Genomic DNA, 27,738 nt, shown 5'->3' on the forward strand with positions numbered 1-27,738 from the left:
TTTTACTTTTTAGATTACCCTACAGCATTATAAACAAAATCAGCACACTTACTGGAGCTCTTTATCCTGCCTCAAACTGTTGTCAAGCAACGCCAAATGGGTTGTCTAGGGGGAGTAACAGACCCCCTGGCAGGGAGAACTCTCCAAAAGACACATTGGCACTGAAATGTTGCAGCATAGTGTCCATTTTGTTGTCCATGCTACGCACAACATCGCCAAACTCTCCAAGACGTCGCAGCATTAGGGTCTGATCTGCACCTACAGGGGTTCACAGAATAAAAGAATAAAGCAGTCAGTCCTGGTCCCTCAACTACTAAACTATGACATTTACAACTAGGTCTACTACATGTACAGGTGGCCCCAGTGGGAATTAAACCAACAACCACAGGTGTTGTTTGCAAGTTGTACCTGATTGCCCAGTACGAGCAAACGTCGTCAACATTGTCCCAACTTGCTTCACCTGCTCATGAAGTGAGCCGCTGTCATCCGAAGCTACAAAATGAAAGGCATTTGGTAATTTTGGACCTACATCACAGTCAAAAAAGTAAAATTTAAGAAAGAGTGCATGTTCTCACCTGCTCGTGCATTGCTTTCCCTCAGGGCTTGGTTCTCATTCTGGAAATCTACATAAAAAATATTTTATTTTAATTATATTTATATATATATATATAAATAAAACAACAATTACAGGCACAATTTTCCATACTGTTAAAGTTTCCAACATCTGCAATTTCCTGTTTGTCCATCTCAACTCCTTTCAATATTCTTCTCCTTATAGCCCAGTAACTAGACATTGTGACTAACAATTTATTTACCTTGAAAGCCGAAACGATTGTCCAATAGTAGGTCTCTTGGATGAAGATAACCGATTGTGCTCTGGTCAAGGTATCTGCAAGAAAATGTGAACAAAACCGCATTGTTAACGTTAAATACAGAATATACAGTAGCTATGCTGTGGGGGGAAAAACTGGTCAGCCAAATGTGGAACAGTAAAATGTATTCATTCAGTGTAGTGATTCAAGTAAACTGCATTGTCCTCAAACATAATAAGTACAGCAGTTCAGAGAAATAACTCATAAATGACCTTAAATGCTAGAAGAACAGTAGCAACACAGCACATGTTAGCTAACACTTGCTAAAACTGACCTAGCAGCATGCTTGTTCGGACTAACAAAATAATTTAAATAACCTATATACATCATTCTGTTTTGTTAGAAAACACCAAAAGTTAAACTTAAGTCTTTCTAGATGTAAAGCTTTGGCTAACTTACCTACAGTAGCTAGATACATTTTAACATGTAGAACATGCTTGAACTCAGTGTGTAAAAAAGGCGAAACAGCACGTGTTAGCTAACACTGTGCATTGTGCACTATATCAGCGTGCGTGTCTGAACAAACTAATTAAAACAACCTACCGGTATATACATCAAAAATGAACATAATATTGTGTGACACAAAAAGGAAACATGTACTTACTTAAACGCTCGTAGTCGAGGATATTTTCTGATCTCCTCTCTTCAAATACTAAAACCATGTGATGAGCGGCCGCTGTTGGTAAATCTGTATGTTTTACCGGTTTGTCTTCCGCCTTTTTTAGGTATACTGCCCCTCTCGGCCGGTGGAGGTACTTCTCTGTTTTTTTTGTTTGTTTTTTTTTATTTAAATTAGTACATGTATAGACAAGTACAATACAAAAAGTACAATGAGAGAAAAATAAAAATAATAAAGCATTGTGGTACAGTTCCGAATATGTAGAACAAAGAATAACAACAAATGTAACACTGTATATAAAATAAATAATAAAAATAAGAATTCTGAGATAGAAAATACTTCATAATATTAAGGCAGTCACATGAAATTGAAAAGCTTTCAGGTTTCTGTTTTTGTAAGCTTTTTGTTTTGCGACCTCATGTTTGAGAGGGTTTCAAATATTGTAAAAATCAGCTTTATAAGAGGTAATATTAGAGGGCTTCTTTTGAGTTATTCTTGTCTTATGAATGTAGAATTTTTCCTAAATAATTAATAATATATTTTTGTTTTTCAGAAAAATATGGGTTTTGAAAACAAAGTAAAATGTCATGAAGTTAGTTCTAATTTTTTGTCATGTCTATTTTAAAGTCAGTCCAAAAAGAAATAGAAAAAAGGGCAATACAAAAATAAGTGTTATCCTAAAATGAACTTTCAAACTTTCTTAACCCTCCTATTATGCAAAAAAAAAAAAAAAAGTATTACATCCATTATGGGTCAAATTGACCAACACTGTTTAAACACACTCGACATGCAAATAATCAAGTGAAAATTTAAATGTAATTTCCTAAACCTAACCTTATCATGGAATCAAGAATCTGTTATAAACCCTAATGGCTTTGGAGCAAAAAAAACTAATATTTGATATAATTCACATATAGGCTATTATGATTTTATAATCGCTTCAAATGTGAGAACTAGGCTAGTTAAAATGCTGTCAGTTCCACTCTATTTCCCAACAAGCCAAACATAGCCAACGTGGCTGGTCGAATTTGAGAGTAGAAATCCTTGTATTTCACAGCGGCTTGCCGCCAGCCGGCCGCGGTCCATTAGGCAGAGGCAACCGCCAGAGAAAATGAAGCCGGCGGCCCGCCGGCTAGTCGGCCGCGGCATCTCGCAAGAAATGGGAGTGACGTATTCGGCGGCAAACGTTTCATCACCGCCAGCGGGACGCACCTATAGCCAACAGCTTAGGGCCGGCGGCAAAAAGAAGCCGTGCCGATATTTTTTGCTATCTGGGTAATAGTTAGTATAGCATGCTATGCCACTTTCATCAAAACATATTACAAAGCTATAGCAATCTCATGTCATTCCGTCTGTTCGAAAAAAAAGTTGCACTAACTGTTCGTTACAAGCAGCATTTGCCGTCAGGCAGGTAACGATAGCTAACATAAACATATTTTTGCTAGCCTACCTGCTGCAAACTTACACTTTTTTTGTACAAGACAAGTAGAGCTATTTTATCCAGTGTAATTTATCACATACCACTATCTTGTTTTTTCTTATCCTCCTCTTCCTTTCTCTTTTTTCTTTTCTGGCTTCCTGAAGCATAAAATTCCGCTTCAAATCCGAAGATTTTGTATTTTGCCGCAGCAGAGATCGCGTTGTTGGCTGGCTGCTGTCAGCGACTTCTGAGAGGGGCCCCTTAAGGGGGATCCCGATAACAGTGTCATTGCACTTTACTGCATTGACTATCAATGGGGCGCTCACACAGTTTGTCGTTTCATTTTATTCTTAACCTGTCGCTGTCTTGGTGCCCCAGGCCAGCTCGAGGCCCCAAGCAATTGCTTGGTTTGCCTGCCTTGTCGCGACGGGCCTGCACACACACACACACACACACACACACACACACACACACACACACACACACACACAGACAGGACACTGACACACACACACACACACACACACACACACAGGACATTGGCATACAGCGTGTTCTCTTGTGTCTTGTCGCGCTTGGAAGCATTTACATGAATAGGAGCGTGATCATGTAACGCTAAGCAAAAATGGATATAAAAACGGACGCTGCGTTATTTGCGTTCAATATTTTTAATGCGTTAAGCTTCCGTTTCACGTTGACCGAGTTTGGTGGAGATTGAATAAATCGCCTACGAGGAGAACGTAAAAACTCAGAAACTGAATTATACAAATATTCACGTTCAAACAAACTTTCTGTGAAAAAAGACACTTATAAACAGACACTTGTAGAAAATAATGTGAATTTTTTTTTTTTTTATAAATTTGAACTATGTCAGTAAATAATGAATTTAAAGACAAATGTGTCAAAAGTGATCTTTGCAAACACAGCACATGACCTTCTGTAAAGCACATGTATAGAAAACACACTCACACTCTGTTTTAAAAAAGAGTTCTGTCTGAATGAGTACATGAAATCACGGCTGTCAGGTGAAAAGAATTGTAACTCAAATGTCATTTAGAAAATTAGTCCTGTAGTGATATAGTGTCATAGTTCATGTCCACATTAACCACTACGTTGTAATACCAATACCCATGTCATCATACACATTTGTGTCCTCATAAATCACATAAGCAAGCACAGAGAGAGAGAGAGAGAAAGGGAGTTTCAAAAATAATACAACACTGCCTCCTTTTGGTGATAGAGGGGAGGGCACACAAACAGCCAAAAACATTATTAAACTTTGACATGTTGCCATGGCAGCATTATTTGAAATATCAGGAATTCATTCATATGTCTCTATCTGTCATGTTTTCACATTATACTGATGAAGTTTGAAGTCAATCGTGTGAAAATAAGATGGTGATTCAAAGCATTTTTGAAAGTGACACACTTCCTGCTGCCAGTTGGTGGCGCTATAACTTTGACTCACAAAAGTCATATCCATGTGATCGGCCTCTTACAACGAACACACAGCTGAAGTTTCATCCAAATCAGTCAATGTTTGCACAAGTTATTACACACTTCCTGTTTACCTTTTCTCGCCATAAATTCGTTGCTTCGCCACGGCCAAACCGTTTAAGATATCAAAAATCCGTTCGCAATTTAGCATCCTCTGTGTCTTGACTTCATGCTGACCGAGTTTGGCACTGATTGAAACAATGGCCTCGGAGGAGTATATTAAATTCCAGAGCATGTGTTTTCAGAACAACCCATATTAGCTCACTTCCTGTTGGGCTGACACGTAACTTAGAGCACGAAAGTTGTTTGGCCCGATGAGGTCTATATGTGTACCGAGTTTCATACATGTACGTGCAAGTGTGTTTGATATATAGACCAAGTTTTCAGACACCACTTTAGGGGGCGCTGTCGAGCCCCCCTGCCACGCCCGGGTACCAGCTTCAGCCCGGCTCTGATGGCCGCGCATTCCGATGTGTGTGCAAAGTTTCAAGAGTTTTTGAGCATGGTAAGGGCCCCAAAAGTGCCCGAGAAGTCGATAAAATAATAATAATTAAAGCTGCGAGCAGCGATGACGGGCCCAAGCCGGTGGCACCGCCACGCCGGTGGCATCAGCATAACTGTGTACGGCAGGCAATATGCATTTAAACAGGATAATTTTTTTAAATCGCTCGAATATGTCACATTAACCGCAGCAGCTGGTGCCACTATCACCACAAGCCACACCCATGATGTCATTTAAATGTAGATGATTTTTAATGTCATGGGATGAAATAGATCTCTTTCAAATATGTGAAAAGTTATCTTTTCCTGCTCAAAATGTTATAAGTCCAGAAGGCCAGTATTTAATTCAAGGTATTTGTATAGTTCTTTTTTTACTTATTCACAAGTGATAGTTATTTGTGATAGTCTATGATATGAAAGGGGTAAATTATCATCATCAAGAGAGAAAGGCACACACACAAACTCACAGGGTGAGAGAGAGACCCCACACACACACACACACACCCAGGGTGAGCCTGAGAGTGAGGGGGGAGGGGAAGGACTGAGAGAGAGGCAATCTGCACATTGAACAAGATTCACAAGATTTTAACAACAAAAAGAAATAAAATCTAAATGGTGGGAGAAAGTTTTTTTTACTTCAATCTCTGAAAACATTATTTTGAATATATTTGAAATCACAGATGTTGGGTGATGAGAATTGTAACTCAAATATAATTTAGAAAACTAGTCCTGTCTGAATAGTGATATGTCAGTGAGATCAGCTCGGGCGCGCACACCGTCTATGGGTGATGTCACGTATTTTGCGAAATGCGCAGTTAGGTGATGTGTCGCCCTCCACACGTTGCGAAACAGACTCCGAAATGGGGAAATGTAAATTTGCGGACTCCTGGTTGGAGTAGGATGAGTTTAAACAATGACCGCAGGGTTTTTCTATGGTTTTTCCTGCATAGCGGCCGCCTCCGTCACATTTCGTGCCACCTCCGTCTGTCGACAAAACTCAAGACAGGCAGTCACTTGCTCAGATTAGGCATGTCGTGGTAATTAAATAATCATCAGAAATATATATTGTCACATGATCTTTCAGCAATCATTATTAGTATTTTATGATTTGCTAGTACAAAGTCATCTAAAGCCATTCCATAGCTGAATGTCTTTCCTCCGCTGTAGCTGTCCATCATTCTCCGTTCAGCATTCAAACTGCGCGTCGTGTTTGGTTACAGTCAGTCAGCTGCTCGGTAAAGCTCACTCCAAGATGATATATTCCCGTTATAATACTTGATATGCAGATAAAATAATTTATCTTCCTGGAGTTTATCTAGCGGTTTCTGAACGATGTTGTGCTCCCTACCCGGGTGACAACACAAGGCATCACACGCACAATAACCGGAATTTAAAACTGTGAAGAAACCGACCGATATACATAGTAGACTAGGATTTGTGCGCTCAACGCTCATCGTCTCTTTATCCCGTGAACTTTTTAATGTGCACTCGCGCTGCACTGCACCCTCTGACTCCATGTTGCTTTAAGCGCATCATTCTGCACCCGGGATGCGCATAAGCGCATTGTGCCGCGCTTTCATATATTTTCATAGTTTTGTGCACTTAAAGATGATTTAAAAAAATCTTGTTCTCACGTATCTATCATATATTTGTTGCCCCTTTACAGAGCTGCACATTACGTTTACAATAAACTATAAATCTTGAAATGTTATATTATTTGTGTAGGCCCATATAATTATTTACATTCATATATAAATTAAATATAAATAGTTTTTTTTATAAATGTATTTAATAAGAACACAAAGTAATTTGTACCTTTTCATTAACATTTTTAGATTTTATAAAATTAGTCCAGAGATGTTTTTTCAAGAATTACTTTTTGTAATTGCAAATTTTTTTAACTATCCACTAACCTAATTTAATATGTATTTTTGTTATAGCTTATGATTATATATTTTTATTTTATTGCTCAACAGTAGTTCTCATCGCCGATGAGGTCTTTAAATATTTTGAGAAGGTCTTAAAAAAGTCTTAAAAAGGTATTAAAATTTACTTCAGGATTCCTGCATATACCCTGCATATGCATCATATGTGATCTTGGCAAACACAGCACATGACATTTTTATTTAAAATTAGAAAGTTTTAAATTAGTTAAATTAGATTAGTTAAATTAGAAAGTTGTCCGGCTCGAAGAGAACAATATATGTACGGGGACACATGAAATGTCTACAAATGTATGTCCTCAGAAATCACAGAAGCACACACACACACACACACACACACACACACACAGAGAGAGAGAGAGAGAGAGAGAGAGAGAGAGAGAGAGAGAGAGAGAGAGAAACAAGGTTTTTTTTTATCCTGCTTCAAAACTACGACAATGCTGCCATCGTGTGTTCATTGAGGGAAGGGCAGCACACATTCCCCTTTTTTGTCCTTATTTAATCCCTCGGCATGGCAACACCGTTTGAGATATCCAAAATCCGTTCGCATTTTAGCATCTTCCGTATCTTTGTTTCATGTTGACCGAGTTTGGTGGAGATTGAATAAATCGCCTACGAGGAGAACGTAAAAACTCAGAGCCTGAATTACACCAATATTCACGTTCAAACCAAAATATCTGACTTCCTGTTGGTCGGAGCTAATGACTGTAAATTAGAAAGTTGTCCGGCTCGATGAGGTCAATATATATACTGAGTTTGGTGATTGTAGATGAAACGAAGCCCTTCACTTTTGTCAAAAGGTGGCGCTATAGAGCCCCTCATCCCCACCCGTTTCTGAGGCTTTGCCCATGTGTACTGACTAACATCTCTGATGTGTGTGTTAAGTTTCATGCAATTTCAAGCATGCTAAGAGTCTCAAAAACAGCCAAAGACATTATTAAGCTTTGACACGTTGCCATGGCAACAGTATTGGAAATTTCAGAAATCCATTCATATGTCTATATCTGCCATGTTTTCACATTATACTGATGAAGTTTGAAGTCAATCGGGTCAAAATAAGACAGTGATTTAAAGCATTTTTAAAAAAAAGTGACACACTTCCTGCTGCCAGTTGGTGGCGCTATAACTTTGACTCACAAACGTCATATACTTGCGATCGGCTTCCTACAACAAACACACAGCTGAAGTTTCATCCAAATCAGTCAATGTTTGCACAAGTTATAACACACTTCCTGTTTCCCTTTTCTCGCCATAAATTCGTTGCTTCGCCACGGCCAAACCGATTGAGATATCAAAAATCCGCTCGCAATTTAGCATCCTGAATATCTTGTCTTAATGCTGACCGAGTTTGGCAATGATCGAAACAATTGCCTCGGAGGAGTATATTAAATTCCAGAGCATGCGTTTTCTGAACAACCCAAAATAGCTCACTTCCTGTTGGGCGAAGTTTATGACTATGAGTGCGGAAGTTGTTTGCCCCGATGAGATCTATATGTGTACCGAGTTTCATACATATACGTGCAAGTGTGTTTGATATATAGACCAAATTTTAATAGGGGGCGCTGTCGAGCCCCCCTGCCACGCCCGGGTATCAGCTTCAGCCCGGCCCTGATGGCCGCAGATTCTGACGTATCTGCAAAGTTTCAAGAGTTTTTGAGCATGGTAAGGGCCCCAAAAGTGCCCGAGAAGTCGATAAAATAATAATAATAATAATTAAAGCTGCGAGCAGCGATGACGGGCTCAAGCCGGTGGCACCGCCACCCCGGTGGCATCAGTTTAACTGTGCATGGCAGGCAATAGGCATTTAAAATGGGAAAACATAAAAGGACTATGTCAAAGTCATCTGAATTCACCACATTAACTGCAGCAGTTGGTGCTGCTATGACCACAAACCACAACAGCCACATCTACGAGATCAATTAAATTTATATGAATTTCATGTCAGATTATGTCAAAGGTCAAATTGGAATGAGTTCAGAATTCCATTCGAATGCTGATGTTGTTTTATTCTAAAACTTCTCTTCATGTGTTTTTGAGCTACCTTAGCTACCGTTTGTGCACCAATCTTATGCACCATAAAACATGCTTTCATTTCAATATGGGTGGTCCAATAAAATTTTTTTTGTAAAAAATGTATAAATGGAGCCAAATCACAGAAACTGCAAAGATGATTTTAATATCAGTGTCAGGTAAGAGTAAGATGCGTGTCTACATTTTATGGAAGTTTATTATAAATAGCCACTTTTATAAAATCATGTGAAATTTATGTTTTAATACATTTATATTATATCAGTAAATAATTAATTTAAAGACATGTGCATCATACGTGATCTTGGCAAACACATCACATGACGTTTTTATTTCAAGTGATAGTTATTTGTGATAGCCTATATGAAAGGGTTAAATTATGATCAAGAGAGAAAGTCACACACACACACACACACACACACACACACACAAACACACACACACACACACACACACACACACACACACACACACACACACACACACAATGATAGAGTGAGAGTGAGGGGGAGGGGAAGGACTGAGAGAAAGGCACACACACAAACTCACAGGGTGAGAGAGAAATCCCCCCCCCCCCCACACACACACAGATAGAGAGGGGGAAGGGGAAAGACAGGCAGATGGCATTCCATAGACTTAATGGTTTGTATACTGTACAAACTGTACATTCTATCCCCCTACACTACCCCTAAGCCTACATATCGCACACACACACACACACACACACACCATAGCTGTCAACCCTCCCGTTTTTTCCGGGTTTCTCATGTATTTTAGCTCTTTTCCCGCTGTCTTCCCGTTTTAGTATTTTCCCGTAAAATATCCCGTATTTTTACGTCCTGATTGTGTTAACTCAGAACACGCAACTATCTGGTTTAGTGCCAGAAGACGCGAATGAGAAGTCGCGCGCACTGTGAGAAAATTTTCCATGCACTTATCCGAGAGCGCGCACACGTCTCTCAGCGCGCAAATATTGAGTTCTCTTTCAAGTCTTGCTCTTGAACGGACAAACTCACGCAAAAAGTATGTCAACATATTGATGAGTATTCTAGCAGACATAGTCTGTATATGGCTTAAGTAAGCTTTATACAGTCCAGAAAAGACGACGCATATCCGAGGTCTTAAAGGGGCAGTAGCCTTTACTGCTGTCTGTTTAATGTCAAACAAAAGACAAGGGCATCACTCACTGCTCTTGATTGAATAACTTTTGTAAGTTTAATAGGATTAATCTTTAATTTATACAGTCATATATGCAATGTTATTTTACATTTGATCAATTTCTGTACCTGAAAACTAATGTTAGACGTACCTGAAAAACCTGAAAAGCATAGTTCATTTTATTAGTATCTTTGCTCAATAGTATTTATTTGTGCTGCTGCTTGTATTTAAATGATTTGTTCTTATTATTTTCTTTTTTTTTATTTGACAGTAGTCCTTTTTTCCCTGAACATAGCAAATACTGAACCGTACCGAAACGGTGAACCTTAAACCGTGATACAAACCGAACCGTGAGCAATCTGTACCGTTACACCCCTAGCGTAACGTATGATAAAATGACTGAAAAAAGGTTGGGAAACACTGGCTTAGGCTACTATCGAAGAAGAAGAAGACAGTTGCAGCCGCGGTTGGGAGGAAGAGGGAAAAAGTAGCGGGAAGTAAACTTCAAGGAGAGTATAGTAGATGAGTGTGATGTGCAATGATGGATCAGGACGCTGACGGCCAAAATCAAAATATTTTGTGTAGTTATAAACTCTTTAGACTCTTTTTTTTAAGTTTGTAGGTAAGAATCGTGTAAAAAAATCCCTTATTTTCCCTTATAGCCAAATCACAGAAACTGCAAAGATGATTTTAATATCAGTGTCAGGTAAGAGTAAGATGCGTGTCTACATTTTATGGAAGTTTATTATAAATAGCCACTTTTATAAAATCATGTGAAATTTATGTTTTAATACATTTATATTATATCAGTAAATAATTAATTTAAAGACATGTGCATCATACGTGATCTTGGCAAACACATCACATGACGTTTTTATTTCAAGTGATAGTTATTTGTGATAGCCTATATGAAAGGGTTAAATTATGATCAAGAGAGAAAGTCACACACACACACACACACACACACACACACACAAACACACACACACACACACACACACACACACACACACACACACACACACACACACAATGATAGAGTGAGAGTGAGGGGGAGGGGAAGGACTGAGAGAAAGGCACACACACAAACTCACAGGGTGAGAGAGAAATCCCCCCCCCCCCCACACACACACAGATAGAGAGGGGGAAGGGGAAAGACAGGCAGATGGCATTCCATAGACTTAATGGTTTGTATACTGTACAAACTGTACATTCTATCCCCCTACACTACCCCTAAGCCTACATATCGCACACACACACACACACACACACACCATAGCTGTCAACCCTCCCGTTTTTTCCGGGTTTCTCATGTATTTTAGCTCTTTTCCCGCTGTCTTCCCGTTTTAGTATTTTCCCGTAAAATATCCCGTATTTTTACGTCCTGATTGTGTTAACTCAGAACACGCAACTATCTGGTTTAGTGCCAGAAGACGCGAATGAGAAGTCGCGCGCACTGTGAGAAAATTTTCCATGCACTTATCCGAGAGCGCGCACACGTCTCTCAGCGCGCAAATATTGAGTTCTCTTTCAAGTCTTGCTCTTGAACGGACAAACTCACGCAAAAAGTATGTCAACATATTGATGAGTATTCTAGCAGACATAGTCTGTATATGGCTTAAGTAAGCTTTATACAGTCCAGAAAAGACGACGCATATCCGAGGTCTTAAAGGGGCAGTAGCCTTTACTGCTGTCTGTTTAATGTCAAACAAAAGACAAGGGCATCACTCACTGCTCTTGATTGAATAACTTTTGTAAGTTTAATAGGATTAATCTTTAATTTATACAGTCATATATGCAATGTTATTTTACATTTGATCAATTTCTGTACCTGAAAACTAATGTTAGACGTACCTGAAAAACCTGAAAAGCATAGTTCATTTTATTAGTATCTTTGCTCAATAGTATTTATTTGTGCTGCTGCTTGTATTTAAATGATTTGTTCTTATTATTTTCTTTTTTTTTATTTGACAGTAGTCCTTTTTTCCCTGAACATAGCAAATACTGAACCGTACCGAAACGGTGAACCTTAAACCGTGATACAAACCGAACCGTGAGCAATCTGTACCGTTACACCCCTAGCGTAACGTATGATAAAATGACTGAAAAAAGGTTGGGAAACACTGGCTTAGGCTACTATCGAAGAAGAAGAAGACAGTTGCAGCCGCGGTTGGGAGGAAGAGGGAAAAAGTAGCGGGAAGTAAACTTCAAGGAGAGTATAGTAGATGAGTGTGATGTGCAATGATGGATCAGGACGCTGACGGCCAAAATCAAAATATTTTGTGTAGTTATAAACTCTTTAGACTCTTTTTTTTAAGTTTGTAGGTAAGAATCGTGTAAAAAAATCCCTTATTTTGTGGATGGATTCCAGGAAATCTCCCTTATTTTCAATGTTCAATGTTGACAGCTATGACACACACACACACACACACACACACACACACACACACAACCCCTAAACCTACCATCACAGAAAACATTCTGCATTTTTACATTTTTATTTTATATTAATTATATTTTAATATATTTTTATATATATTATATTTTATATTATATATTATATTTTAAGTTTGTAATATTTTGATATTGTAATAATTTCAGTTACTCTCCAAATTAATTTAGAAACAATTTAAAGACAGCATATTGTAAATATGTGTTGTATTGTCATTTTTTATGAATGAAGGCCAGTATCACTGATACTAAATTCTCTATGAAACATTAATGACGTTACATTACAGTATAACTGAAAGCTCCCAATTTCAACATTTATTAGGCTTTAAAAAACAACTTTTAATTTAAGTGAACTTAAAAAAATCTTTACATAAACCCAAAATAATAAATGTTATATTTACCCATGGCCTTCCCTGTTATACAGAAATGTAATAGTTATCAAACCTTCCTTAACTGCATAAATAATAAATGAAATATAGATGAATCATCATTAAAGCTACAATTTTCTCTGTTCCCGTTGTTCTTTGATGAACATTAATGACAGGCATCATCAGTGCTCCTGTCACTTTAAGAACAACCGCGTATCTCACGCGCGGTCCCGCACATCTCATTTCCTCACAACTCTTTGAAGTTCATTTAAGACGTTATTTAACTAATTTAAGACTCTAATATGAGAATACTCAAAATCCTCTGTGTTATTGTTTGTTCAAGAGCAAAAGAGAACTCGATGTGAGCAGGAAACTGACGCGAGTCTATCTATGCATCGAGTGTGTGTGTGTGTGTGTGTGTGTGTGTCAGTGTCCCTTGATTAGCTGACATGAGACGCATCCACACAGACAGGACACTGACACACACACACACACACACACACACACACACACACACACACACACACACACAGACAGGACACTGACACACACACACACACACACACACACAGACAGGACACTGGCATACAGCGCGCTCTCTTGTGTCTTGTCGCGCTTGGAAGCATTTACATGAATAGGAGCGTGATCATGTAACGCTAAGCAAAAATGGATATAAAAACGGACGCTGGGCCCTATTTTAACGATCTGAAACGCAAGTGTAAAAACGCGAAGCGCAAGTAACTTTGTGGGCGGGTCTCGGCGCTGTTGCTATTTTCCCGGCGGGATAAATGGCTCTTGCGCCCGGCGCAAATCTAAAATGGGTTGGTCTGAAGTAGCTTCATTATTCATAGGTGTGGTTTGGGCGTAACGTGAATAAACCAATCCGAGCGTCATCCAACATTCCCTTTAAAAGCAGGTGCGCAAGTTCCATAATGGATTGCTATTATTATGGCGTATTTACCAGGCGCACGCCAGGAGCGGTTCACAGCCGAGGAGACTGATGTTCTAGTAAGAGCAGTGAAAGACAGAGAAGTGAAGTTGTAATGTTGTACATTATGGTAAAGGTGATTTCACAGTCTTTTTTTTTTTTTTCAGTCTTTCAGTTTTTTCAGTTTTTCAGTCGATTTTTTTTCCTGGTTCTTGACGGACAAACCAATTTGTCAGATGTCCTTATATACATATGTCTTGCCACTATTGGGCAAACAGGTCTTATCCTTAATTATTACAATTAGCCTGAATCATTTGTAAGCTAGATTTATGCCTATTTTTTCACATCTTCGTGGCACACCACAATGATTTCCGTCATCTCATGTGTTAATATTTTTTTAGTGTAACAATTTATGATTTGCAAAAATAACTGTTGCATCTGTGTAGATTACATGAGCAAAGTGTATGCGCGTTGTGCACGCTATACATTATGGTCAAGCATGCGCCCTTAAAATAGCATAATGAACAACGCGCAACGCGCCACTGACTTTAGACTAGGTTTTTTCTGGTCAGTGGCGCAATTGTTTAATGGAACAGCAAAATAGCACCAGGGATTGTTTGCGCCGGAACACGCCTCCTTTTTTGCGCTGAACCGCCCAGGGAGCGCAAGTGCATTCACTAGTTTAGCGACGTGCTTCTGTGGAGGGAAAAGCGCGCTTTGCGCGGGTGCAAAATAGGAATGACACATGCGTCGGTGTACAAAGTCAATTGCGCTGGGTGCAAGATAGGGCCCGCTGTGTTATTTGCATTAAATATTTTTAATGCGTTAAGCTTCCGTTTCACGTTGACCGAGTTTGGTGGAGATTGAATAAATCGCCTACGAGGAGAACGTAAAAACTCAGACCCTGAATTATACAAATATTCACGTTCAAACAAAAACTTTCTGTGAAAAAAAGACACTTATAAACAGACACTTGTAGAAAATAATGTGAATTTTGTTTTAAAATAAATTTGAACTATGTCAGTAAATAATGAATTTAAAGACAAATGTGTCAAAAGTGATCTTTGCAAACACAGCACATGACCTTCTGTAAAGCACATGTATAGAAAACACACTCACACTCTGTTTTAAAAAAGAGTTCTGTCTGAATGAGTACATGAAATCACGGCTGTCAGGTGATAAGAATTATAACTCAAATGTCATTTAGAAAATTAGTCCTGTATTAGTAGTGATATAGTGTCATAGTTCATGTCCACATTAACCACTACGTTGTAATACCAGTGTATGTCATCATACACATTTGTGTCCTCATAAATCACATAAAGAAGCACAGAGAGAGAGAGAAAGGGAGTTTCAAAAATAATACAACACTGCCACCTTTTGGTTATAGAGGGGAGGGCACACAAACAGCCAAAAACATTATTAAACTTTGACACGTTGCCATGGCAACAGTATTTGAAATTTCAGGAATCCATTTCATACGTCTCTATCTGTCATGTTTTCACATTATACTGATGAAGTTTGAAATAAATCTGGTGAAAATAAGATGGTGATTCAAAGCATTTTTGAAAGTGACACACTTCCTGCTGCCAGTTGGTGGCGCTATAACTTTGACTCACAAAAGTCATATCCATGTGATCGGCTTCTTACAACAAACACACAGCTGAAGTTTCATCCAAACCAGTCAATGTTTGCACAAGTTATAACACACTTCCTGTTTCCCTTTTCTCGCCATAAATTCGTTGCTTCGCCACGGCCAAACCATTTGAGATATCAAAAATCCGCTCGCAATTTAGCATCCTGGATATGTTCTCTTCATGCTGACCGAGTTTGGCAATGATCGAAACAATGGCCTCGGAGGAGTATATTAAATTCCAGAGCATGCGTTTTCCGAACAACCCATAATAGCTCACTTCCTGTAGGGCTGACGCATAACTTAGAGCACGAAAGTTGTTCGGCCTGATGAGATCTATATGTGTACCGAGTTTCATACATGTACGTGCAAGTGTGTTTGATATATGGACCAAGTTTTCAGACCCCACTTTAGGGGGCGCTGTCGAGCCCCCCTGCCACGCCCGGGTACCAGCTTCAGCCCGGCTCTGATGGCCGCGCATTCCGACGCCCGTGCGAAGTTTCAAGAGTTTTCGAGCATGTTAAGTGCCCCAAAAGTACCCGAGAAGTCGAAAAAAAAAATAAAAAAAACAAAGAATAATCTGAGGAAGAACAATAGGGCTCTGCGCCCTTTCAGGGCTTGGGCCCTAATAAGAAACAGAGGAAGAACAATAGGGCTCTGCGCCCTTTCAGGGCTTGGGCCCTAATAAGAAACAGAGGAAGAACAATAGGGCTCTGCGCCCTTTCAGGGCTTGGGCCCTAATAATCCTAAGGAAAACAATAGGGCTCTGCGCCCTTTCAGGCTTGAGCCCTAATAATAATCCTAAGGAAAACAATAGGGCTCTGCGCCCTTTCAGGCTTGAGCCCTAAAAACAAAGAATAATCTGAGGAAGAACAATAGGGCTCTGCGCCCTTTCAGGGCTTGGGCCCTAATAATAAGAAACAGAGGAAGAACAATAGGGCTCTGCGCCCTTTCAGGGCTTGGGCCCTAATAAACTAGGTCTACTGTTAAAAAATACGAGAACAGTAGGCCTATAGCACTGCTGCATTACTAATATCAATGATTCTGGGAAAGAAATAGCCTATCTAAAAAGAATTTGACTATCTCTAAACCATCATGTCGAGCATGAAATATGCGTTTGAGCTGAAACTGAAGAGAATGAACAACAGCCGGTATAACGGCAGCGCTTTGCTAGCTTGTTAAGCTCAACCAAACGCTTCTTATATTAGATTAACCAGATAGACAACATAAAAGTAATCTTACAACATGCATTTTGCAGAAAAGGACGCGAATGCGCACATGAACTTCACGCGCTTCTCGCTAGTTTCTCTGTGGATCAGCTGATACACGGGGACTATAAGCACAGATCATTTACAGCATTCTAATTTCCATCGTGTTCTCATTATAATGCTATGTAGGCTATGACAGATTGGCGCTGCACATCTTGCACTAACCATTCAATGATCACAGTGATTCCAGACATCACTGCAGTGCACGCCTCATTTTCACTTTATTTCGCCGGTCTGGAGGCTGTAAAACGCTAACCAATCAGACCTCCGGTACCGCGCAAAACGACGCAGTAACCAATAAAAAAAGAGACAAATATTTTTTTTTCAGGGCGATCATCGTTCTCATGATCGATGATCGCTGTCACGTTCGAGTACTCGATTACTCGACCACTGTTGCCCATCCCTAACACACACACACACACACACACACACACACACACACACAGCATACCGCAGCATAGCCATACAGTTTAGGTTCACCCACACTTTATATTAATAAAAAGGTTTACAGTGCAAATACTGTTGTTGCATATACTGTGCATAAAATTTGAAAACATTAGCAAAAAACACCACTGTATCATAAATTTTTTTTTTAAACCTTTAAGTAACCATTTTTTAAACATCTATAAACATTACATTTACATAGATAGACGGACCAGATATTCCTAACACTTTGGGAATACTTAAGGGTTACTAGTTGGTTTGTAAACTGTCTATAAACATTATCTGGATGGTTATTGTAAAGTTGCAAGCGATGACTATAATACCTTGTTAAATAGTTTAATAAACAGTACCAGTAAAACGTGGGCAGTACCAGTAAAACATGTACCAGTCAAACATGTGGGTTGTCCTGATACTGTACTTCAAAATGTAATAGTGTAAAAATTGCCACAGAATAAAGTAATTGTTCAAGATCTATTGGTAACTCATAAAAATAATGTCATATTTGCATAAACTGTCACTACCGTATATATCCCGACACTAGCACATTAAGATAAGCTATGAAAAAAATCATGTTCCTCTGCCTCTTTCTGGTAAAATAATGTTTATAATAATTGTTAATATAGCATGCTATATTAACTATTCCAGGTTATTTATGCATAGCATAAATAATAGTTAGTATAGCATGCTATGCCACTTTCATCAAAACCTATTACAAAGCTATAGCAATCTCATGTCATTCCGTCTGTTCGAAAAAAAAGTTGCACTAACTGTTCGTTACAAGCAGCATTTGCCGTCAGGCAGGTAACGATAGCTAACATAAACATATTTTTGCTAGCCTACCTGCTGCAAACTTACACCATTTTTGTACAAGACAAGTAGAGCTATTTTATCCAGTGTAATTTATCACATACCACTATCTTGTTTTTTCTTATCCTCCTCTTCCTTTCTCTTTTTTCTTTTCTGGCTTCCTGAAGCATAAAATTCCGCTTCAAATCCGAAGATTTTGTATTTTGCCGACAGCAGAGATCGCGTGGTTGGCTGGCTGCTGTCAGCGACTTCTGAGAGGGGCCCCTTAAGGGGGATCCCGATAACAGTGTCATTGCACTGTACTGCATTGACTATCAATGGGGCGCTCACACAGTTTGTCGTTTCATTTTATTCTTAACCTGTCGCTGTCTTGGGGCCCCAGGCCAGCTCGAGGCCCCAAGCAATTGCTTGGTTTGCCTGCCTTGTCGCGACGGGCCTGCACACACACACACACACACACACACACACACACACACACACACACACAGGACACTGGCATACAGCGTGTTATCTTGTGTCTTGTCGCGCTTGGAAGCATTTACATGAATAGGAGCGTGATCATGTAACGCTAAGCAAAAATGGATATAAAAACGGACCCTGCGTTATTTGCGTTAAAATATTTTTAATGCGTCAAGCTTCCGTTTCACGTTGACCGAGTTTGGTGGAGATTGAATAAATCGCCTACGAGGAGAACGTAAAAACTCAGACCCTGAATTATACAAATATTCACGTTCAAACAAACTTTCTGTGAAAAAAGACACTTCCCAACAAACATGAGACGTCCGCACGACGTGCTGATCACGTCTATATTGCGTCGGTCCGTCCAGGACTATATCTGCACGTCAACACGACGTGCAAATCCGGCACGGTATCCGGACGTCTAACTGCAACGTCTCTCGGACGTAGATATGAAGTTCAATATTTACGTGCAGCTTGGAGGTTGTTTGGACGTCCGTGGACGTGCAAGACTGGCAAAGAAAACTGAACGTTGCGACACACCCAAGTATTAATATATTTAAGTGAAAAAAGATAGGTAGTCAAGTAAAACATTATATAAATTATAAAATATTTTTTCATGGCTTAGGCTACCATTACATACATATTGTTGGGCAAGCCTATAAAACACTACAATTACACAAAAGTTTTAAAGATTTATTAAAATAAAATTGTAGATATGGGGTAGATATAGGTTTTCTTGATGATGCATCAGCCAATGTGTTATTGGAAATAAATAGAAATGTTTGCTAATTTAGTTGTTATAGCACAAAAAGTCAAATAATAAAAGAGGGGTAAGGTGCTCCCTACCTGGGGTTTTAAAAATAACAATAACATCATGCTACTTGGTTCCCTCTGTGTTAATTCTGGGGTCTAATTTTATCTTTTAACTTCAAAACAAAAACTATGACTTTTACTCCACAATTCTAAAAACAATTGTGTCCACAAAAAAATTAAAACACAGAAAGATTTGGGGTCATCTTACCCAATAACACTGACCAGCGGGTCCAGACCTTAAATTTTGGTGGGGCAAATTCTGGGTCTTACCACTATTTATGATAAACGGTTTGTATTATATTCTTATTGACAATGCAAGCACACTTTTGGAAGATGTGTGATGTCCTTGCATTATTCAGCCTGAGGGCAGTGCTTTAATGTTGATTATAATGCATAGAATGCTATCAAATTCCCTTAATGTTGTATTTATAGCCTCTGAAGTTTACAAGTTGTGGAGGAACTTGTGTGAGGAAAAGTCATGTCTATTCTTGAAACAAACAAATCTAACACAACTATATTATTTTGATGCTACTCCACATATACCTGCAGAAAAACAGACATACCAACTATTTGCTCACCTGATGCAGACTAATATACACATAGCTTTGAAAATATTCAGCTTACATTATGACTTGAAATATAATTGGATACACTTTAAAAAAAACATCTGCTGCATAATGTTGAACACATTTACCATTTATTTTTGTTCAAAGGTTTATTATATATATATATTATATATATATATATAATAATATATATATATATTATCAATCTGTTATTATTGAGGGATGCGATAATGCAGGCTTTTAATGTGGTTTCACCAGAAATTTGGACAGTTGCATAAGTAAAAAAACTTGTTTTGATATTAAGTTTGATGCAAAAAGAAGAATTTCACTTCAACAAAGGAAAAAAGACATGGATGGAGGGCAGAGGCCACCTGATCTATCTGCCTTTGATGAAAGAATGGCAGCAGTAATAGGACATTCAAGCTTGAGTGGCATTATAGAAAGGACTGAGAGTGGAGTGGAACAAATACAACACGGTAATTTTAATGAATAAATTTTTTTTTATTTAAGCAGTTGTATTTTTAAGTAATGTGCATCACAACAACAAAACTTCTGGCATTTGCAGATCATCAATACACAGCCGATTGGAATGAAAAAGCTGAGGTCCAGCCATCAACTTCCCAAGCACCCACCTTCCGATATGTACAGAGACGCACCTGTGCGAGTCCTGACCGACTTGCTTGATAGTCAAGATGCATATTGTTGCCGTTAAGGGTGTGGCAGCTGGCCTACGGGAAAGAAATGAGACACTGAATAAAGTGCAATTTACATTTTTGAACATTTTATGAGACATTCACAACACACACACACACACACATAACCAACACCCTAACACTAACCCTAACACTAACCTACACAAACACACGCACACACCTAAACACACACACACACATAACCAACACCCTAACCTACACACACACACCTAAATGCACACACACACACACACACACACACACATAACCAACACCCTAACACTAACCCTAACACAAACCTACACGCACACACCCAAAACACACACACACACATAACCAACACCCTAACCTACACGCACACACCTAAACACACACACACACACACACACACACACACATAACCAACACCCTAACCTACACGCACACACACACACACACACACACACACACACACACACATCCAACACCCTAACTCTCCTAACCCTAACCTACACGCACACACCTAAACGCACACACACACACACACACACACATAACCAACACCTAAACCCTAACTCTCCTAACCCTAACCTGCACGCACACACCTACACGCGCACGCACACACACCTACACACCTAACCAACACCCTAACACTAACCCTAACCCTAACTCTCCTAACCCTCTTAACCCTAACCTACATGCACACACACACACACACGCACGCACACACCTAACCCTAACCTACACGCACACACACACACACATAACCAACACCCTAACACTAACCCTAACCCTAACCTACACGCACACACACACACATAACCAACACCCTAACACTAACCCTAACCCTAACCTTTTCCACACAAGATCAGCCCAAAGATGTCCTCTTTTACTGTAACCATATGGTCATGTGAAAGAACATCAACACCTGAACAATTCCTAGATGGGAATCAGCTGGGATTTATATATTTGCATAACTTCACTCAGCTGTTTCTCAGTAACTATGGAATAAAATACAGGGGATATATTTGTGTTTCAATTCTCAATATAAACAGCTGTTCACTTTTACTTTAGCCTATAAAGTTAGGGGTTAGAACACAGTGTTATCTGTTCTGACATACAGTGTTAAAGCATTGGTAAATTTGGCAGTAAAAATCCATTGTTTTGGTCTTGGTTGAGCTTGTGTGTATAAGAACTTCAAGCATTTTAAATTTGTGTTAACTGTATGCATTTTGTGTAAAAGCAACAATAAATGTGTTAATTGTATAGCCTACATAGACAGATGTTGTGCTAACTGCGTTAAGAGTTTAGGAAATTTGTTAAAAGTATTGAAAAAATTGTCATAGCGATTGTAAAAAACTGTAACCCTAACCTACATGCACACACACACACACACACGCACGCACGCACGCACGCACGCACGCACGCACGCACACACTAACCCTAACCCTAACCCTAACCCTAACCCTAACCCTAACCCTAACCTAACCTACCCAACCCTAACCCTAACCTAACCCTAATTCTCCTAACCCTCTTAACCCTAACCTACACACGCACGCACGCACACACCTAATCCTAACCTGCACGCACACACACACACACACACACACACACACACACACACACATAACCAACACCCTAACCCTAACACTAACCCTAGCCCTAACACTAACCCTAACACTAACCCTAACCCTAACCCCACCCTAACCCTCACCCTAACCCTAACCTACCCTAACCCTAACCTAATCCTAACACTAACCCTAACCTAACCCGTTGCTTTCTCAAAAAACCTAACCTAACCCTAACACTAACCCTACCCTAACCTGACCCTAATTCTCCTAACCCTCTTAACCCTAACCTACACACACACACACACACACACGCGCACGCACGCACACACCTAACCCTAACCTGCACGCACACACACACACACACATAACCAACACCCTAACCTAATCCTAACACTAACCCTAACCCTGACCCTACCCCTGACCATAACCCTAACCTAACCCTAACCCTAACCCTATCCTAATCCTAATCCTAACACTAACCCTAACCCTAACCCTAACCCTAACCCTAACCCTAACCTAACCCTAATTCTCCTAACCCTCTTAACCCTAACCTACACACACACACACACACACACACACACGCACGCACGCACGCACACACCTAACCCTAACCTGCACGCACACAAACACACACACACATAACCAACACCCTAACCCTAACCCTAACACTAACCCTAACCCTAACCCTAATTCTCCTAACCCTCTTAACCCTAACCTACACACACACACACACACACACACACACACACACACGCACGCACACACCTAACCCTAACCTGCACGCACCCACACACACACACACACATAACCAACACCCTAACCTAATCCTGACCCTAACCCTAACCCTAACCCAACCTAACCCTAACCCTATCCTAACACTAACCCTAACCCTAACCCTAACCTAATCCTAACACTAACCCTAACCCTGACCATAACCCTAACCTAACCCTAACCCTAACCCTATCCTAATCCTAATCCTAATCCTAACAATAACCCTAACCCTAACCCTAACCCTAACCCTAACCCTAACCTAACCCTAATTCTCCTAACCCTCTTAACCCTAACCTACACACACACACACACACACACACACACACACACACACGCACGCACACACCTAACCCTAACCTGCACGCACACAAACACACACACATAACCAACACCCTAACCCTAACACTAACCCTAACCCTAACCCTAACCCTAATTCTCCTAACCCTCTTAACCCTAACCTACACACACACACACACACACACACACACACGCACGCACACACCTAACCCTAACCTGCACGCACACACACACACACACACACATAACCAACACCCTAACCTAATCCTAACACTAACCCTAACCCTAACCCTACCCCTGACCATAACCCTAACCCTAACCCTAACCCTAACCCTAACCCAACCTAACCCTAACCCTAACCCTAACTCTCCTAACCCTCTTAACCCTAATTTTCATTTATAGCATGACTGAGAAATATGACGGAGAGTGAAAAATGTGCCAACCAACCCCGCTCTCCCCTACGCAAAAAAACAGTATGCGATCAGAGTAGTATGTCCGAATTCTTAGTATTCGGTCGTGAAGTAAACAGTGTAGAAGTAATAGTGGAGCTCTGCAGCCTTGGTTAAAGTGACAATTTTTCACTTTTAAAACTGCATTTTCCAAAAGATGTGTAAAAACCTTGCATAAAACCATGTCAAATTATACTTGTTATCCTCATGAATGAAAGTTAGAAATGTGTGGGACTTTTATAAAGTGAATTTTACATAAAAGCTGTTTTTTGTATAAAAACCTTAAAAATATATATATTTAATTTATTTATATAAATGTTAAAAATAAAAATAATCCAAAAGCTGATCAAATATGGAGTAAAAACGTAAATAAACTGAGTAAAATTACATTTTAGAGAGAGAGAGAGAGAGAGAGAGAGAGAGAGAGAGAGAGAGAGAGAGAGAGAGAGAGAGAGAGAGAGAGAGAGAGAGAGAGAGAGAGAGAGAGAGAGAGAGAGAGAGAGAGAGAGAGAGAGAGAGACTGTTATAATATTAAAGAAACACAGATTCAAATTGGGTACTCAATAGCAGATTTCTTTTTTTTTTTGGTCGTCATTTAGTAATATAAGGCAAGGTATCATTATATAAATGTACATTCTTTTTTTAATAAAATAAAATATATACATTTTAATACTTCTGTCACCAATTCTTCATCGCGTGCCAAGCCCGCGAAACCTGACAGCGGGCATAGGCTATATAAACTGGAGTCCGTGCCCATCGCGCGCACAGCCATTCTCACATCTGAGGGGACTACAGCGCCGCCAGTTTTTGTCTGAGGTAATGTTTTTTTTTTACTTAAACGTTTTATTTAAATGAATTTATTCAAAACAAATGCCCACAACTAAACAAAATGATACACAATATGTAGACATGATAATAATAAAAAGTATTATAAGGACAGTCTGAGTGGAACTTCGTTTTCTGGTAATAATGGCCGTTATATAAAACTTATATAAAACTCAACTGTCATAAAATTGTCATTTCCATTAAATGTACCACATTTACTTCTCACACTGGTTTTCCATCTTTTCTGTGTGCTACAACCACTCGTCTGCACTGTTAAATGCCGGTAACGTTGTGACCGTTAATGCCGTTATGTCTGTGTGACGTCATTTGCACTAGGAATCCTATGATATTTTGCGGCTCCCTACTTGACAAAGTTTATTTTTTTTGCTGAGTCGTTGCGTGTGCCGCGATTGCCACGCTTGCTGCCTCCTTTGTGTGTGTGTGTGTGTGTGTGTGTGTGTGTGTGTGAGAGAGCGAGAGAGAGAGCGAGAGAGAGAGAGAGTGCTTTGGCTGGTTGACAGGAACAGAATGTGAGGCGGATTGAGATGTCCAATCAAATCAAAGTAGGCGGGGTTTACGTTCTCATTTGGCTCGTACAATCTTCACACAGAGGAGAGCGTCAATCTATCGCTTAATGCCGTTGCGGAGAAAGACTATTTTCCGGTGAAATCACAAGCCAAAATGCACACAAACGTGTCCAAGCTCTTAATATACATCATTGATGAACATCTTTGATTTTAATGAAGAAAAAAAAAACTATAGCGGATTAGAACCTGAAACCTTTGGCACATTTTACAAAAACTCTACCACTAGACCACAAGAGAACTTGAATGTTGCATCTATATTTCTCGGATATACTAATAATATATTTGACACTAATTAGTGTAAATATTGTTTGCAAATAGAGAATTAGACCTAGAATTTCGTTCACTGTTCTGTTTGATTTGGCTTTGCTTTGAATTAGTCTATTATTTGAAACACCCCCAGGTAAATTGAGTTTGAGACCCCTGCTTTAAAACAAATTAATTATACAATTAGCATCAATAATAATAATCTTCACTTCACTGGAAATTGATGCGCTTTTCATTGGAAATGAACACGCTTGCTCTTGGCTGTGAGCGCACAGGCTCCCGTCTCTCCCCTGCTGGTGCGTGCACTTAGACATATAGACAAAATATTCGCCATGCGTAATTTTATAATTAAATAATATATAATATAAAACAACAACAACACTAATGCATTTCAATAATAAAAGTGCATCTTACTGTGACTTAAAGTTTATTATTGGGGGTTATCATTCTTCTGCGATTCTTGCATTTCAGATGTTATTGCACATAGCCTACTCATTAATCAGAGCTTTTTTTTTACTTTGAGAATTTATACCATTACAATAATTATCTTCTCTCTTTTTTCAGTGTCTATTGTCGTCTGATTTTTGTAAGTGATCAATCTATCAGTATTTTTAACTTGCACAAACATTTGCAATACCTCACTCACATTCTGTCATGTTAATTATTATTTTTTCTTCTTCTGATTGTGTCTCAACAGCTAAATCCACCCCAAAGGCTCTTTTTAGAGCCACTACAAGAAGTGTATCTTTGGCTTTGTAAGTATATGTTCTGACTGCCTGTCAGAAAATTCTCAGTATTTTGGGTTTTAGATTATGCAGGGGTCTCAAACTCAATTTACCCGAGGGCTGCTGGGGGTAGACTCTGGGTCAGGTTGGGCCACATCAAGTATTCCACAAAAAAAGTAATAATATATGTTTCACATATTCAAAAAAAGGAACACAACTGATCCAATCTTCTCAGTCTTTATTATTAACAGTTCTTCAACATGTTCAGAATGTTTCTTCTGAACATAAACTGTTCCTCTGAATTTGAACTTTCCTCCAAGTAGGCCATAAAATATCATCCCACGTGTTTGAGACCCCTGTGATACAGCAAGTCAGAGTCATCATTGTCTTAGAAATATTTTAAAGGGATAATTCTACAATCCTGCATCACTGATTTGCCATGTTCAAATTAGTCAATAATGATCAAATGAAAACTGGATACATTTCATTTGTACAGACATTTTGGAATACCTCACATTGTCATGTTTTCTCTCCCTTCTGCTTGTGTCTCAACAGCGGCTAAAATACACCCAAAGGCTCTTTTCATTACAAGGAGCTAATCATTGGCTTTGTAAGTATTCTGACTGATCGTCAGACACTTATTGGGGTTTAGATCAAGTAAAGCTACGTTCATGTAGCAAATCAGAGTCATTAGTGTCTTATAATAAAGGCTCTACATTTATGATCCTGTACCATAATTTAAAATGTAAATGGTTTATAATGTTGGTTTGTAAATAATAATTGTTCTTTTAAAGGTTGTTTTAAAGGTGCTATAAGCGATGTCACACGTTTTTTTAGGCCAAACATTTTTTTTTATGTTAGATTTATCTTAGATAATTATATCAACATAATTTGATAAACAATTCATTTGGTAAGGTCTATACTGTACTCTCAACAATTGTAACATATCATTTCTATTTCTATTTTTTCTTTATTAGATTGCACGTCATTCTCCATCGATCCAGCCTTATCCACATCGTAGTTTTTTTCTGCCATCTTTTTTTTAAGGTATGTATTTTTCTTTGCTTACAGAGATAGTTCACCTAGAAATTGAAATTTCCTGTTAATTTACTAGGCCATCCAAGGTGTAGGTTACTTTTTCTTCAGCAGAATATCAAAGGAGATTTTTTATCAGAAACCGTGCTCTCTCTCAATGATTTAAAACATGATCAAAACACTCTATTTTAATGACAAAATTTCAAATAAGAGGGCAAGTGACAAATATCGATCAATAATCGGCCAGTAATTGTTTGTTAAAATCGGTATCGGTCCCAAAAAAATCATATCGGTGCATCCCTAAATAAAAATCACCTTGGATGGACTCACGGTGAGACAATTAACAACAATATCTCAGTTTTGGATGAACAATCGCAGGGCTTGACATTAACGCTTGTCCGCTTGTCTGGGACAAGTGGATTTTTTGAAGGGGCAAGTGAAAAACAATGCCCGACGGACAAGTATCCTGGTTAAAACGTCAAAACAAAAAATAAGTAGGGAATCACCAAAGTGCAATAATGATTTGTGTTTTACTCGGACAACTGAATGACAGATTTACTTGTCCGAAGGACAAGCGTGTGAACAGGCGAATGTTGAGCCCTGTCTCAGTAATGTTTGTGTGTTTATTTTTATTATTTATGTACTCATCTTGGTCATTTCATGTGTTTTTGTTAACTATCTGGACCCGGGGCCCGTTTCAATAAGGAGGTTCAAAGTTAAAAACATGAACTCTGAGTTGACTTACCCTGAAATGGGAAACTCTGGCAT

The 27,738-nt window shown here is 39.1% G+C and overlaps 1 protein-coding gene across 1 annotated transcript; it reads right to left on the reverse strand.

The window, feature by feature from the left end:
* LOC307128535 (uncharacterized protein) lies at positions 1-27,738 on the reverse strand (the record flags this gene model as incomplete). The annotated part of the gene is made up of 5 exons (XM_079820448.1): positions 1-258; positions 409-492; positions 576-623; positions 816-952; positions 27,716-27,738. 5 exons carry the CDS (start codon positions 27,736-27,738, stop codon positions 83-85), a joined length of 468 nt encoding a protein of 155 aa, XP_079676574.1. The 3' UTR covers positions 1-82.

The sequence above is a fragment of the Gobio gobio genome (assembly GCF_949357685.1).
Source record: "Gobio gobio genome assembly, chromosome: 6".
NCBI lineage: Eukaryota > Metazoa > Chordata > Actinopteri > Cypriniformes > Gobionidae > Gobio > Gobio gobio.